At 38.7% G+C, this 14278-nt stretch overlaps 1 protein-coding gene across 1 annotated transcript; it reads right to left on the minus strand.

Annotated features, from left to right (window-relative positions):
- Window positions 1–11049: 11049 nt before the first annotated feature.
- Window positions 11050–13488, minus strand: TMSB4X (thymosin beta 4 X-linked). Its single transcript, XM_021007444.2, has 3 exons — window positions 13379–13488; window positions 11999–12112; window positions 11050–11540 (listed from the first exon to the last, which is right to left on the minus strand). The coding sequence occupies exons 2-3, from the start codon at window positions 12096–12098 to the stop codon at window positions 11506–11508; spliced, it is 135 nt and encodes a 44-aa protein (XP_020863103.1). The 5' UTR covers window positions 12099–12112; window positions 13379–13488; the 3' UTR covers window positions 11050–11505.
- Between the last annotated feature and the right edge of the window lie 790 nt (window positions 13489–14278).

Raw genomic sequence — 14278 nt, forward strand, 5'->3', positions numbered from 1 at the left:
TGCGATGTGGAAGGGATAACTCTGTGTGTATGTGTATGTATGTGTGTATATGTGTGTGTACATATATATACATACATGTATATATACATACACATATGTATTATACATATTGTAATAGATATGTAATATACATTATATATTACACATATACCTTTATATATAAATAAATACACATTTAGCAAATCCACTTACTATTGTCCGTCACTCAAACAATATTTGCGTTCAGGTGACTTGTATGACCATTGGAAAGAGGCTGAGCATCTAACTTCACTTTTATTCTCTTGGTAAAGAATATATCAATAAGTATACCCCATCATGGAATATGTTCCATAACATGATATGGAATCAGTTGATTGTCTCAGGAGAGTACATGTAAGATAATGGGTGTCCACTTAGATTAGAAAACATTCATTAAGCTATGAATATTTTGTATCAATGTGAATTATGGATAATTAGATAAAATTGGGAAATTTGAAGAGAGGGGGAAGCAAGATTTTGACTATGTGGTTAGAGGTCTACCTCCTTACACTGAAAAAGTCACAATTCTTTGTTGTATTTATTGTGAATTGCAAATATAAATTATTATCATACCTGCTGCTTAATGGCTGCTTTCTCTCTGAAAGTGCTAACAGCATTCATCATTGCCTAGACCCATGTTTCTCAAATTGCATTCTGTTTCTATGAAGCAGGCAGGCCAAGAAGGTCACAAAGAAAAAAAATCGTATTTAATAGTATTTATTTGCAATATAAAATGCCCACCTAGCAAACTTGTTTAGTTTTGTCTGTCAGCATCTAAATTCACTTTTATTCTGTTAGTATAGACTATACCAATCAGTATGAACCATCATGAAACATGCCCCATAACATATGGCAGAAGAATCAGTTGACTGTCTCAGCAGATTGCATGTAAGATAATGATAAATTACATTTAGATAGTGCTTTAAAACTTGCAAGGCACTTTACCTACATTATCTTGAATCTTGTTGGTCCTTCATTTTGGTAGGCCCTTGAGATAAATACTATAGAAATTATTATCTCCATTTAGTAGATGAGGAAACTGGGGTTCAGAGAGAATAAGTGTTTTGCCCAATGTCACATAACTATTAAGTGGCAGCTGTGGGAGTGGTCCCCAGATCATCCTGACTTCAAGTTCATCACACTATCCACAATGTCACGCTCACCCTCCCAAATACCAAAATACAGAAGAAACCTGAACATAAGAATCGGTATTTCCCATTCAGATTTGTTTCTAGCGGGCATCATCTCTCTCCCTCTGAAAAATTTTTTAAATGGCCGTATCATATTTGATGCACTTAGTAAGATGCATTTACAAAATATCTTTTAGAAAGATCTTACTGCAAGCACTTGGCTTAAGTTTTGTTTTAATAGGATGGGGTTTGCAAATACAAAAAGACAAAAACAACAGCTCAGCCAAGATTAGAAAGGAAGCAGAAAGCTGGGAAACAATTTTTATAGCCAGTGCCTCTGATAAAGGCCTCATTTCTAAAATATATAGAGAGAGCTGAGTCAAATTTATAAGAATACAAGTCATTCCTCAATTGATCAATGGTTAAAGGATAGGAACAGGCAGTTTTCAGAGGAAGAAATTAAAGCTTTCTAAAGTCATATGAAAAAATGTTCCAAATCACTATTGACGAGAGAAATGCAAATCAAAACAACTCTGAGGTACCATATCACACCTATCAGATTCGCCAACATGACAAAACAGGAAAATGAGAAATGCTGGAGAAGATGTGAGAAAATTGGAACACTAATGCATTGTTGGTGGAGCTGTAAACTGATCTAACCACTCTGGAGAGGAATTTGGAACTATGCCCAAAGAGGTATAAAACTATGCATACCCTTTGATCCAGCAATACCACTTTTAGATCTGTATCCCAAAGAGATCATAAAAATGGGAAAAGGACCCACATGTACAAAAATATTTACAGCAACTTTTTTTGTGGTGACAAAGAACTGGAAATTGAAAGGACGTCCATCAATTGGGGAATGGCTGAACAAGTTGTGGTGTATGAATGTAATGAAATACTATTGTGCTATGAGAAATGATGAGCAGGCAGACTTCAGAAAAACCTGGAAAGACTTATATGGTCTGATGCTGAGTGAAACGAACAGAACGAGGAGAACATTAAACACAGTAACAGCTGCATTGTGTGATGACTGACTTTGATAGACTTAGCTCTTCTCAGCAATTCAAGGATCTAAGACAACTCTAAAAGATCCATGATAGAAAATACTATCCATGTCCAGAGAAAGAACTTTGGAGTCTGAATGCATGTGGAAGCATACTATTTGCTCTCCTTTTCTTTTGTTGTTTTGTTTTGTTTCTTCTTTCTTGTGGTTCTTCCCATTAGTTCTAATTCTTCTTTACATCATGACTAATGTGAAAATATGTTTAATATGAACACATAAGTAGAACCTATATCAGATTGCACACTGTCTTGGGGGAGGGGGAGAGGAGAGGAGGGGAGAGGAGAGGGAGGGAGAGGAAATGTAAAACTCAAAATCTTATGGAAGTGAATGTTGAAAACTAAAAATAAATTAATTAATCATTTTTTTAAAAAAAAGAGACAAAACAAAAAAAAATCCAGAGCCATTGGCCCAAACCACAAACTCAGTATCAATAGCTGGAGATGATCTCTAAAGTCATATAGTCCAACCTTTGCATTTTACAGATGAGGAAATGGAGATGTCACCAGACAGGTAAACGTCTCTTGCCTGAGTTTACATAGGTAGCAAGTGGCACTGTTGGGATTTAAGTGAAGGTCCTCTTGTTCCAAATGCAGCACTATTTCCTTATATAATAGCAATATTTGTTGTATACCACCTATGCATCTCATAGGCTGTAGTGATCGGGTTCTTAACACAGCCCAGAACAGGGACTATTTTCAATAAGAAAAAGAAGAAGTAGCATTTACACAGCATTTTAAGGTTTGCAAAGCACTTTACAAATATCTCGTTTGATCCTCACAATAACCCTGGGAGGTTGGTGCTATTGTTATCCTCATTTTACAGATGAGGAAACTGAGGCAGACAAGTTATATAACTTTCCCAGGGTCACAAAGGATACATTTTTTTGGTAGTTTTTTTTTCTTTTTTTTTTAGGCAATTGGGGTTAAGTGACTTGCCCAGGGTTACACAGCTAGTAAATGTCGTGTTTGGTCTGAGGCCAGATTTGAACTCAGGTTCTCCTGACTTCTGAAGATACATTTTAATTCAGGTCTTCCAGACTACAGGTTGAGCACATCTTCTGGTCCACCTAGCATTCTCCTCCCTCATTCTATCTGCTTCCCTTGTTCTAACTCCTTCCTCCTCCTCCTCCTCTTCCTCCTCCTTCTTCTTCTCTTCCCCCACCCTCTCTCTTTCCCTTTCCTTTTCCTTTTCTCTCTTCTCCTCTTCTTCCTCCTTCTTGCTCTCTCTTTCTTTCTTTTTTTTGTTTCTTTCTTTCTTTCTCTCCCTCTCCCCTCCCCTACCCCCCTCCCCCGCCCCGGGCCTATTACTATCTCTATTCCACAGTAGGTGATATAATAAATGCTTCTTGACTTAGTAAACTAGTAATAAGTGGGTTAAAATGAACAGAAATAACCTTTGACTTGAGTACAATTCTGCTTTTCTTAAATGTTTATATTAAATAGCAAAGAAGGACAGGATTAGGGGTGGGAAAAGAGTCAAAATGAAGCCAGAGATAAAGGAGGTAGAATATAAGATAAAAAACAAAATCTCACCATGTTCGCAAATTTTGGAAAACTGTGATCTGCAATGAATTGAAGTTGTGGGAGATCCAAAGGTCACTGGAGAGACATGGGATGGATACAAGCAGGCCATAGCCTATTTCCAATAATGACCTTTGTTAAAGAAGAGAAATAAGAGAGGGGCAGCTAGGTGGCACAGTGGATAGAACACCGGCCCTGGATTCAGGGGTGCCTGAGTTCAAATCCGGCCTCAGATACATAGTACTTACTAGCTGTATGACCCTGGACAAGTCACTTAACCCCATTGCCTAGCCAAAAAAAAAAAAAAGAAGAAGAAGAGAAATAAGAGGAAGGCAATGGGCAGGTCATGTGGCACAAGAAGGGTTAACAGCTAGTTGGTCAGTCTTGAATACTGCATAGGATCTGTAGGTAATTTACTTACATAAAGGAGATCCAGGAGTTCTACTGGACAATTAAAGTATTAAAAAAAAAAGCCCCCAAAACAAATTATAAACTTGCAAAGATTCAAGGTTAGCAATTCATTTTGTCAATTTGACACAGGCCTAAATAAGGAGGTGGCTATGCCAGGGAAATATACTTTAAAACCGTATGAACATGTCTGCCAGAAAAGTTTTTTGGATGTTCTTGGCCAATCAGGTGGTTAGCCACATAGCAACTTCACAACATTCTTCATTGATCTTCACAGTGAACATGTCAAATCAAAATCCCAAAGAATTGAAAATAATCACAATCCATTGCTTCATGCTAATCATGACTGAAACTAATTTGGGGGGAGGGGGTAGGCAATAAAGATTTTTTTTAATAAGGAAATTATTAGCCATTTTCAACTCTAGTTTGGAAACCACTCTCAGAGAGGCAGACAGACAGCTGGCTAACTCAAGAGTATCACACTTTTGCAGGCCTCAGTGTAGAAATGAGGAACTGTATAATTTCCTGCTCACTGGTGATTATGTGACTGTAATAGCTGAAGCTGCCCCATGAATATAGTTCACAAACCGAAATTGTCTGCTAGTGATCTCTGTTAAAACCCAAGGCCTTGTCATGCTAAAAACAATTGTGATGTGATAATTACTCAAGTATTGAGTGCCTGCTTTGTTTCACACTGCAGTGGGTGTTATAAAGGATTCAGATGTATAAGACTTGGTCCCTTGTCCTTGAGTTGTAATGGCCATTTAGTCCAGGGCACAAGACAGGTGATTAAAGCCCACTGAATATGGCAATAAGAAATATTCTTCTGGAAATCTAATAGTGGCTATGTAGTCTACCACTAATTCAAAGAATATCAGAGTTCCCTAAAATAATGGTATGTTTGAGCTGTAAGAGACCTATAAGGTTATCTACTCCATTTTTCATTTCACAGATGAAGAAACTGAGGCCCAGAAGAGCTGAGAACAGAATATATATGTTTAGGGCTCTTTCTTCACTATATTCTTTCTGGAGGGAAATGCCTCAATCCACAAATTCTATTTTGGGCCCTATGGGTGAGATAAAGTTTGTTTCTTGTCTCACCCTAGGATATTTCTGTTGCATTCAGGATCTGTATCAGGAGAAGGGGTGTGCTAGTAAATGTTTTGCAACCAGTTCTCCAGAACTTCCCCCCCTCCCCCGCAACAGCCCCCCCCCCCATAATTTAAAGTTTAATCTGCCTTTTAACATTTCCTCTATCATTTCTCAAGGCTGGACACTCCACAAAATAATAAATAAAGCCCTGATGGGTAGCATTTGCCAATTTGTATGATATAAAAGCTCATACTGAAAATTTAACAGTTCTCACCAGCCAATATAACAAAGCTTTAGTCCACTGCTGGTAGAGGATTCTGGTCCTTTCCCTTGCATTAGACTCAAGAATTAACAAACTCTATAAAATAGGAGCTACTATGCTTAATCTCCCTGTGTTGGTTAAATATGGTGATTGCAAATCTAGCTGAGGATCTGCATGAATGTTCCATTGAACTTGTTTGGGGTTTTTTTGTTCATTTGTTTTTTTAAGGGCCACTTGACAGAATAGCCCCAGACACATTTGGAGTCATTAATGCTAAATCTAGGGGGGAGAATCTTACCTGTGGGGGGAAAAAAACAACCGAGGAAAATGAAACTTTGTTTACCCTAAAATCAAAATTTCTCATTTAATTTTGGAGCTTTCCCATAATGACCTGAGAAAAAAGACATCTTTGAGTCAATATTATTGCTTAAAAATAGATATTTATATGATGGCAAAGAATTGGAAATTGAAGGGATGTCCATCAATTGGGGAATGGCTGAACAAGTTGTTGTATATGATTGTGATGGAATACTATTGTGCTATAAGGATGATGAACAGGATGCTCTTAGAAAAACCTGGAAAGAGTTACATGAACTGATGCAAAGTGAAATGAGCAGAAACAGGAGAATGTTGTACACAGTAACAGCAAAATTGTACAATGATCAACTGTGAATGATTTTCAGTGATCTAAGACAATTCCAAAAGACTTATGGTGAAAAATGCCATGTGTCTCCGGAGAAAGAACTGATGGAGTCTGAATGCAGATTGAAGCATACTTTTTCTGTACTTTTTTATTTTTCTTGGTTTTTTTTTTGAGGGGGGATCTTTGTTTTCTTTTACAACATGACTTAACACGGAAATATGTTTTGCATTACTGCACATGTATAATCTACATAAAATTGCTTGCCTTCTTAATGAAAGGGGGAGGAGTGGCAGGCAGGGAGAGAATTTGGAACTCAAAATTTAAAAAAAATGAATGTTAAAATTTCTTTTTACATATAATCGGGGGAAATAAAATGTTAAATCATTAAAAGTAGATATTTATAAATAGTAATCAATTCAAATGAGAATTAACAGTGGTAAACAAATCTGTCAAACCATATCAATAAATACTTATTAAGTGCCTACTATGTGCCAGGCCAAATTTTTTTTAATAAATGATATATATTTTTATATAAGTAATTTATTTTTGAGAGGCAGTGCAGCATCAGGCTGACCTTGGAATGAGGAAAACCTGCAGTCTTGCCTCTGACACATTCTGGTTGTATGACTATGGATAAGACATTTAGACTCTCAGTGCCTTGGGAAATTCTTAGTGAAAGGAATTTCCACACCACAGCAATGAAATCACAGGTCCAGCTCTCTTTTCCCAGATATATGTTTTTAAAGTGTTTCCCTTTGCATATAAGAATTTTTTAAAAAATCTGTCTCTTTGTTGTTGTCGAGTCTAGCCTGACTCTTTGTGACCCCATTTGGGGTTTTCTTGGCTAAGATACTGGAGTGGTTTGCCATTTCCTTCTCCAGCTCACTTTACAGATGAAGAAACTGAGGCAAATAGGGTTAAGTGTTACACAGCTGGGTCACACAGCTAAGTGTCGGGCCAGATTTGAGCTCAGGGAGCTGACTCTCCCTCTATCTCCAGATCTGTTCCTCTACCCACTTTACCACCCAGATGCTCTTAGAGCTCTCTAAACACTATAGGAAAGTAAAAACTTACCAGAGTTGTTACTGGGAATGTTTTTACCTGGAGCAAAAACAGTTGAGTTGGGGGAAAAGATGGTGAGGGTATTAACAGCACAAAGGATAGCTTGTTGAACGATGAAGTCTGTCCAAAGAGGGAGCTGACCTACTCTTTTCTCCATGGGGCACACTATGGAAACTGGACCTTGGGTGTGGTGGGGAGAGAGGCCAGGAGACAATGTGATGTGTCTCGTGGTCTAGTAGAAGATGATTAGACAAGATGCAGGCATCCCAGTGGTTATCAGAAGAGAAGGGTGCCCCAGATTTTGGTGCCCAGGGCCAAAGCCCCATTTACTTCATGCTAGTTAGAGCTAGGACTCATTAAAGCAAATTCTGAAAGAGAGAGTGCTATTAGAGGACTTGGATTTGCTCTCAGAAGAACTAGGTTCATATCCTCACTCTGACACTTAGCAACCTGTGTGACATTCAGAAAGTTATTTCATGGGGTAGCTAGGTAGTGCACTGGCCCTGGAGTCAGGAAGACCTGAGTTCGAATCCAGTCTCAGATGAGATATTTGACACTTACTAGCTGTGTGACCCTGCGCAAGTCACTTAACCCCAATTGCCTCACCCCCCCCAAAGTTATTTCACCACTCTGGGCTTCAGTTTCCTTATATATAAAATGATGGAATCTGACTAGAATTGAGGGGTGGGGAACCTGTAGCCTCAAGGCCTGGACTAGATAATCTCTAATGTCCCTTCTCACTCTGAATCCTATCATCTTATATATGCCTTTGAAAATAAATCTTGTAGTTTCACTACTGTAATAAAATAATGTGAGGAAAAATTCAAAGTAAAATATAGTACCTGTGCAAATACTCCATGCCCTGGGCAGGTCACATAACTTTTGTCTTTCTCAGTTTCCTCACCTGTAAAATGGGGATAACAACAATACCTACTTCCCAGGGCTGTTGTGAGGATCAAAAGAGATAATAATTGTAAAGCACTTAGCACAGTGACTAGCACATAGTTAAGTGCTCTATAAATGTTAGCTATTACTATTATCATAATATTAATTATTAATTAATAACAATATTGCTATTGCTAATTAATATTTCTATTGGTACTATATATTATTATCCCATTTCCACATTTCAGTTGCTTAATACTAGAATTAATACATCCATCAATACCTACAAAGAAAATGAATTAGGAAGCCTTGCATTAGAAAGGATATTTAATTCTCTTGGATAACAATGTAAGTCATGCTAGAAAACATGCCTTAAAAGTTGGAAATTGGTTTTTTTATATTGATTTCTAACTAGGAAGAAGGAAGTGAAGCTTATTAGGGAAGTAGTGCTTTGTACATTCAACATTGTTCAGAAATAGCCTTCAAATAATTCTGCTCCAATAACCCTTCACAGAACGTGTGGGGGTGGGCTATAATTTTAGATAAAAACGAACTATTTTGATAGCATCAATGTAAGCCTCATAAATCCAGAAATAGGGCTATTAATGATTTTCCTTTTATACTTTGAAGATGCCCATGTCATAAACCAATAACTCTTCAGTAAATGAGTCGGGGACTGCATAAAATAAGTTGGGGTGAAGCATGAGAGATGATTTTAAGAAAACAATCAATCATTGCTGTCTCCAATTGCCCTTTAGTGTTAAGGTTTCTTCCCTTTCTTCCTTCCCCTTTGCCCCCATACGCTTTTGCTCTTAATTTTTTTTGATGAATTCAGAGTTGAAGTCCTTAGACTGAATTGTCTGACCTTGAGAAAGTCCTGTAACTTAATGTGGGTCTCAGTTTCCTCATCTGTGAGCTTCAGTGTAATAATTTGAAAATCCCAGGTTCCAGATTTGTGTAAATAAAAGAGTAGTCTCCTTATCTCCCTCCGGCCCCAAACCCAGTGAGTACTAATAATACTAATCATCAATACCTCTTAGTTTTTCTAAGTCTAGTTTACTTTCCCACTAGTCAAATAATGTTTTACTTCATACCCTCAATTATTCTATCAATAATTACTCAATTTTTAATGTCTATTTCTTGTTTGCCATTAATGCCTAATGGAGGTGATAGAACAAACAAGGTTCCACATTCTTTTAACATAGGACCCAACAACTTTAAATCCATATTGCAGTGGATTCTGGCTTTGTCCTCCCCCTCCTTCCTTGAAAGGCCCTGTATTTTATTACTAATCTCATGAATCATTCCGCTCCCCCACACCATGCCTACTTTGTTTTTTAACTTTTAGGCATAAGTATACCTAAGATATGATCATGCAGTTAAATGTTAAAAAAAAAAAATTAACACAAACCTGTTTGCTCTTTCATTGTTTCAAACTCTCTAGTATGGGAACCTTTTCATCTTAGCTGTTCTGAGAGAGAGAGAGAGAGAGAGAGAGAGAGAGAGAGAGAGAGAGAGAGAGAGAGAGAGAGAGAGAGAGAGAGAGAGAGAATGCCTTCTGGCAAGCATGACATCTGTTACCTGCACCGCTGCGGACCAGACATATTCTAGGCAAATTATTCTTTAGACTTGCTTCACATAAAAGTACGTATCAGTTCAACCCTGTTACTCACTGGCCTCATCTTTTACTTTACGAAGGCTGTCACTTTGGTTTTTACTCACCTATTTCATCCACCCACCCGGATTAAAACCCTCTAGCCACCCCCCTCCCCACATTATCAACTTGTTTTTTTATAAAACCGCAGCTCAATGGTTTCCGGCGCCTTTTTTCAAAGTCAGTGACTGAAGGAAATGAAATCTACCAATCCACATCCCCTTCTTCCATCAGGGCAGACTCAAAGTTGTCTTCAGAAAAATCTAGAAGCCATTACTGACATTCTTGAAAAAAAGATTCTTGGTTTGCTTAACAGAGCTTAATTATCTTATTCATTGCTTCTAAGGCTAGTAATTACAAAATGTACAAACTTTTATATGTCTCTTAAAAGGGCAATTAAAAAGCCGTTGCTCTTATGACCCCAATAAAAAAATTAAGATGGCCACACCCTAGAGAATTCATCTTCCTGAAAAAGTAGAGGACTTTTCTTTTGAATTATGCTCCAATTCTATTTTCCTAAGAAACACTCAGGAGAAAAGGAGATTCTGCTTGAATTGCCTATGTGCCATTAGAGACAAAATTAAAACAGAGACAAATTTAAGAACCCTAAGGATAAAAAGCTTAAGTGAAATGTGAATCCTATCAGAAGTTAAAGAAATTAAATGCCACTCAAGATTGCCAGCTACTCTACTTTTAGTCCAAGGTTTATTATGTAAATGCAAGATGGTACAATGAACTTTCAAAATCACAACCGTTATTGTAAAAAAAGATACTTATTTTACCATTCAATAGAAATTAGGCCAAACAATAAGGTGGAAGCACATATACAAGTCCCCTGCTACTAGATAGGAAATTCTCAACCAGGCTCTAATTGCAATAATGCCATTAACTGGATAATTTTATGAAATGCTAGATTTAAGGTACTGAATTGCAAAACTCATCTCCAGTGATTAGGTCACACAGAAAGAATCCCAAAACGTGGATACAGCAGTTTCCACAATACTTTAACAAGTACAGATATACTGGTAACAGGTAAATAAAGCAAATTCCAATAAAGTAAACCTAAGAAAACAAGGTCATGGAGAACTAGTACAGAATGCTAGTCATATATACAGATATTTTACATAATTGGAGATGGAAATTCTTATCCTGCAATAGGATTTACCCAACATAGAAAAAAAATAGTTTTTTTGGGGGGGGTATTTGTTGCTTTTTCCAAACAACCCCCTACCATCCTTGAGTCAATAACAGGCATACACGTTTTCTTCCTGCAATATTGATCTTCCAAAGATAACACAGCAATACCAGCCAGGTTTTAAAACTTTTTATTTGCATATTAAAAAAATTGTGCATTCCAATAATTAAAATCATTTGAACAAAAAAAAATGGCACTCTGATTAACTGCATTTTACAGCTTGCCAGGACCTTGGTACAGCTTTGCATTTTACTGTTAACTAGATTTACTGTAGTCCCACCCGGGTTCTTCTTTTCACCAACATGCAAGCTCTTTTTTTAAAAAAAAAAATTTTAATGCCACCAGGACCCAAACTAGCCAGGACAGGCAGATGGAAAGAGGCAGCCGGCTCGGCCTTCATTCAATTCAATGTCAGTAGTTCTTTATTCTTTTGATGTTGAAAGGGGCAGCACAGTCATTTAAACTTTATCCAACCTCTTTGCATCTTACAAAGTTAAACAGCTAAAAGAAGTAAAATTAAGAAGGCAATGCTTGTGGAATGTACAGTGCATATTGGCAGGGCAGATTTCATTACGATTCACCCGCTTGCTTCTCCTGTTCAATCGCTAAAAATAAAAAAATACGAAAAATATACAAAGACACACACACAAAAAGAGATAATCATTAGGATTCCAGAGTTAGAGAAAACAGGCTGAGACCTGATGAATATGGGTTTCCCCCCATTTAAGATCTTTCTAAATAACCCAGTTCCTTTAAAGGGTGGCTATATTCCATTTGAACCCCCTATAAAAACCTCAAGCAATTTCTTTATTTTAATGTTTATTTAACGTCCTTCTATTTTTAAGTACGCAAATGCTTCCTGCCTTCTTCATTCCTTCCCCAGCTTCCCTCTGCCTTTCATTCTTCTCCCTCCTCCTTCAGCCCCTCCCTCCCCATCCATCCACCCAGCCAGCCACAGCCCCTCCCGCCTAAGTCTTTTCTACCAGTTGCAAGATCTGTGCTGGAGAATTGGGGGTTGGCGTTGGGAGGAGGAGAGACTGGGGGGGGGGGGAAGGCAGCTTACTTTCTTTTGAAGGCAGTGGGTTTTTCTCTTGTGTTTCTGTCTTCTTCAATTTAGACTTATCGAATTTCTGAATCTCAGCCATATCTGGTTTGTCAGACATTTTTGCAGATTAAGCTGCATACAAAGAAAAACAGAGCTTTTGGTGAGAAATCCACCACCCACCCACTCTTCGCGTTCTTCCGCAGAGGCTCCTAGCCAGCAGCAAAACCACCTCCCTCCCCCTACTCCTTCCTCTTTTATTCTGTGCAATTGAGTATCTTCCTCTTAGGAGACTAAAGAGCCAACCCCTATTATTTCAAAGTTGGGTAGAAGCGAAAAAAAAAAAGGGGGGTTATCAAGGGCGCTTCCTTTAAAAGTGGGAGAGTCAAATCACATAAGAAGAACACAATCAAGTACTGTGTGGTTAACTGCATTTAAAAAAATGTATTAAAACCATCCTGGGCTTGGATGCGTAGAACCCTCCCTACCATCGGGAAAAAAAATCAAAAATTATTTAAAAAAAATTTAAAATTAAAAATAAAAATAAATCCCAAATGCAGTAGGGCGGGAGAAATACTTTGCCTCGGTTTGCAATCTTGATTAAGATTTGGAAGGAGTCCTGCATTCTTCCCTCCCTCCCCCTCTCACAAAGAGCTGCAGTCAGAGGAAGCTCAAACCACCGCCCTTAACTGTTCACCACCTCCTCCTCCTCCCCGCTTTCTCTTGCTCAACAATGCAGTCAGAAAAGACACAACGTTGCCCGAATTTTAAAGACCCGGGAAGCGTTTTCCCTCCCTCCCTCCCTCCTCCTCCTCCTCCTCCTCCCGCCACCGCCCAAAACCATTCACAGCCTCAGCCACTCTGGAAATTAGCAAGGCTGCCCCTTTTCTCGCCCTATTTTTTAAGATCTTAACATTTAAAAAACGAAGCATGCATCTGGGGGTGGCATTCCACACCTCCCGAGCTCTAACCGCCCCGAAACAATAAGAACGCAGACTGGGAATATAATAGGAACTGAGGCTACGCGTTCCAAAGGGTCGCAGAAGCCCCAGATTTCGGTCTAACCGAAACAAAGGAAGCAAAGAAGGGTCGGAGCCACCCGTGGCAGCAGCGACCACTGGGGCCACTTAGGCTCGCCCTCGCACGGCTAAAACGCGCTCGAAATTCTAAACTTTAAGCGAGCAGCTGGAAGGATTTGGGAATCTCCAAAAAGAGCTCTCCAAGCCCCAAGAGCAAAGGATTGACGCCTCCCAAGCGTCTTAATTGGGTTTTTTTTTATTCCTTCCTCTTCCTACCCTCCCAACAACAACAAAAACCAAAACCTACATGCTTTTTCAATCTAGAGACGCTTAAAGAAGGGGGATGGGGAGAAAAAGAAAGAAATAGGAACAGGATCCTCACCAGTGATGGGCGGGGCTCACCAGTAAGTCAGATCTCCGAGGTGGCAGCTCTGAATTGTAGCGAAAGGAGCGCAGCAGAGCAGCTATATCTTCCTTCCTATGCAAATGAGGCTGATGTCATTGTCAGGCTGATTTAACTCGTTCTCTGCTCGCACTACTTTGCTTTCTCTAGATTGGAATAGTTCAGCTTTGGGAAAAGGAGAAGGAAAAAAAAACCCAAAACACACCCACACAGACACCCAGATAGACACACAGAACATGCTTAAAAAATACTGGAAGACCGAGAGAGGTGAAGATGAATCGAATTAAGCATCCTTTCTTCTGTACTACCCAGAACCAAACAATTTATCTCCCTATTTAAAGGTGCATTTATTTATTTGGAAATGTGATTCTTCACTTTCCAGATGTATGTTGCCTGGAGGTCTGTAGTACCTGGGACATGGCATGCATTCCTTCACTTTGAAAATTGGCATTGTCTTTAGGCAGAAATCCAGAAAAACCCAGAAGGTGTTACAATTTCTGCGGGCCTCACTAACACACTGCGGAAAGCGGAATGTATGGGCTTTCTGTGACTCAGCTTCCATACCTCTAGAGTGGCGAGCACTAAAGGCTTACCCCACCCACCCTCTTTGTCTTCTTTTTAATTCTTACTCCGCTGACCTGAGTCGAATGGTGAACATCCCAAAGTGCAGGGAAAAGGGTGTTAGTTATTTCTATTGGAATCTCCTCTTCACTTGCTTCTAAAGGACTTCCAGAAGCTACAACTTAAACACACTTAACTTGGGTGTAGGTTTTTAGAGGGTAAAAACTGCAATGAGTTGGAGGAAAAAACAGGAAGTTGCTTCATTTTTTTTAAACTAAATTTTGTCTCATTTTCCTACATATAAAAACGCTCAGGAGG

This window comes from Phascolarctos cinereus, unplaced genomic scaffold (assembly GCF_003287225.1).
Source record: "Phascolarctos cinereus isolate Bilbo 61053 unplaced genomic scaffold, phaCin_HiC Scaffold_726;HRSCAF=1367, whole genome shotgun sequence".
NCBI classification, from domain to species: Eukaryota; Metazoa; Chordata; class Mammalia; order Diprotodontia; family Phascolarctidae; genus Phascolarctos; species Phascolarctos cinereus.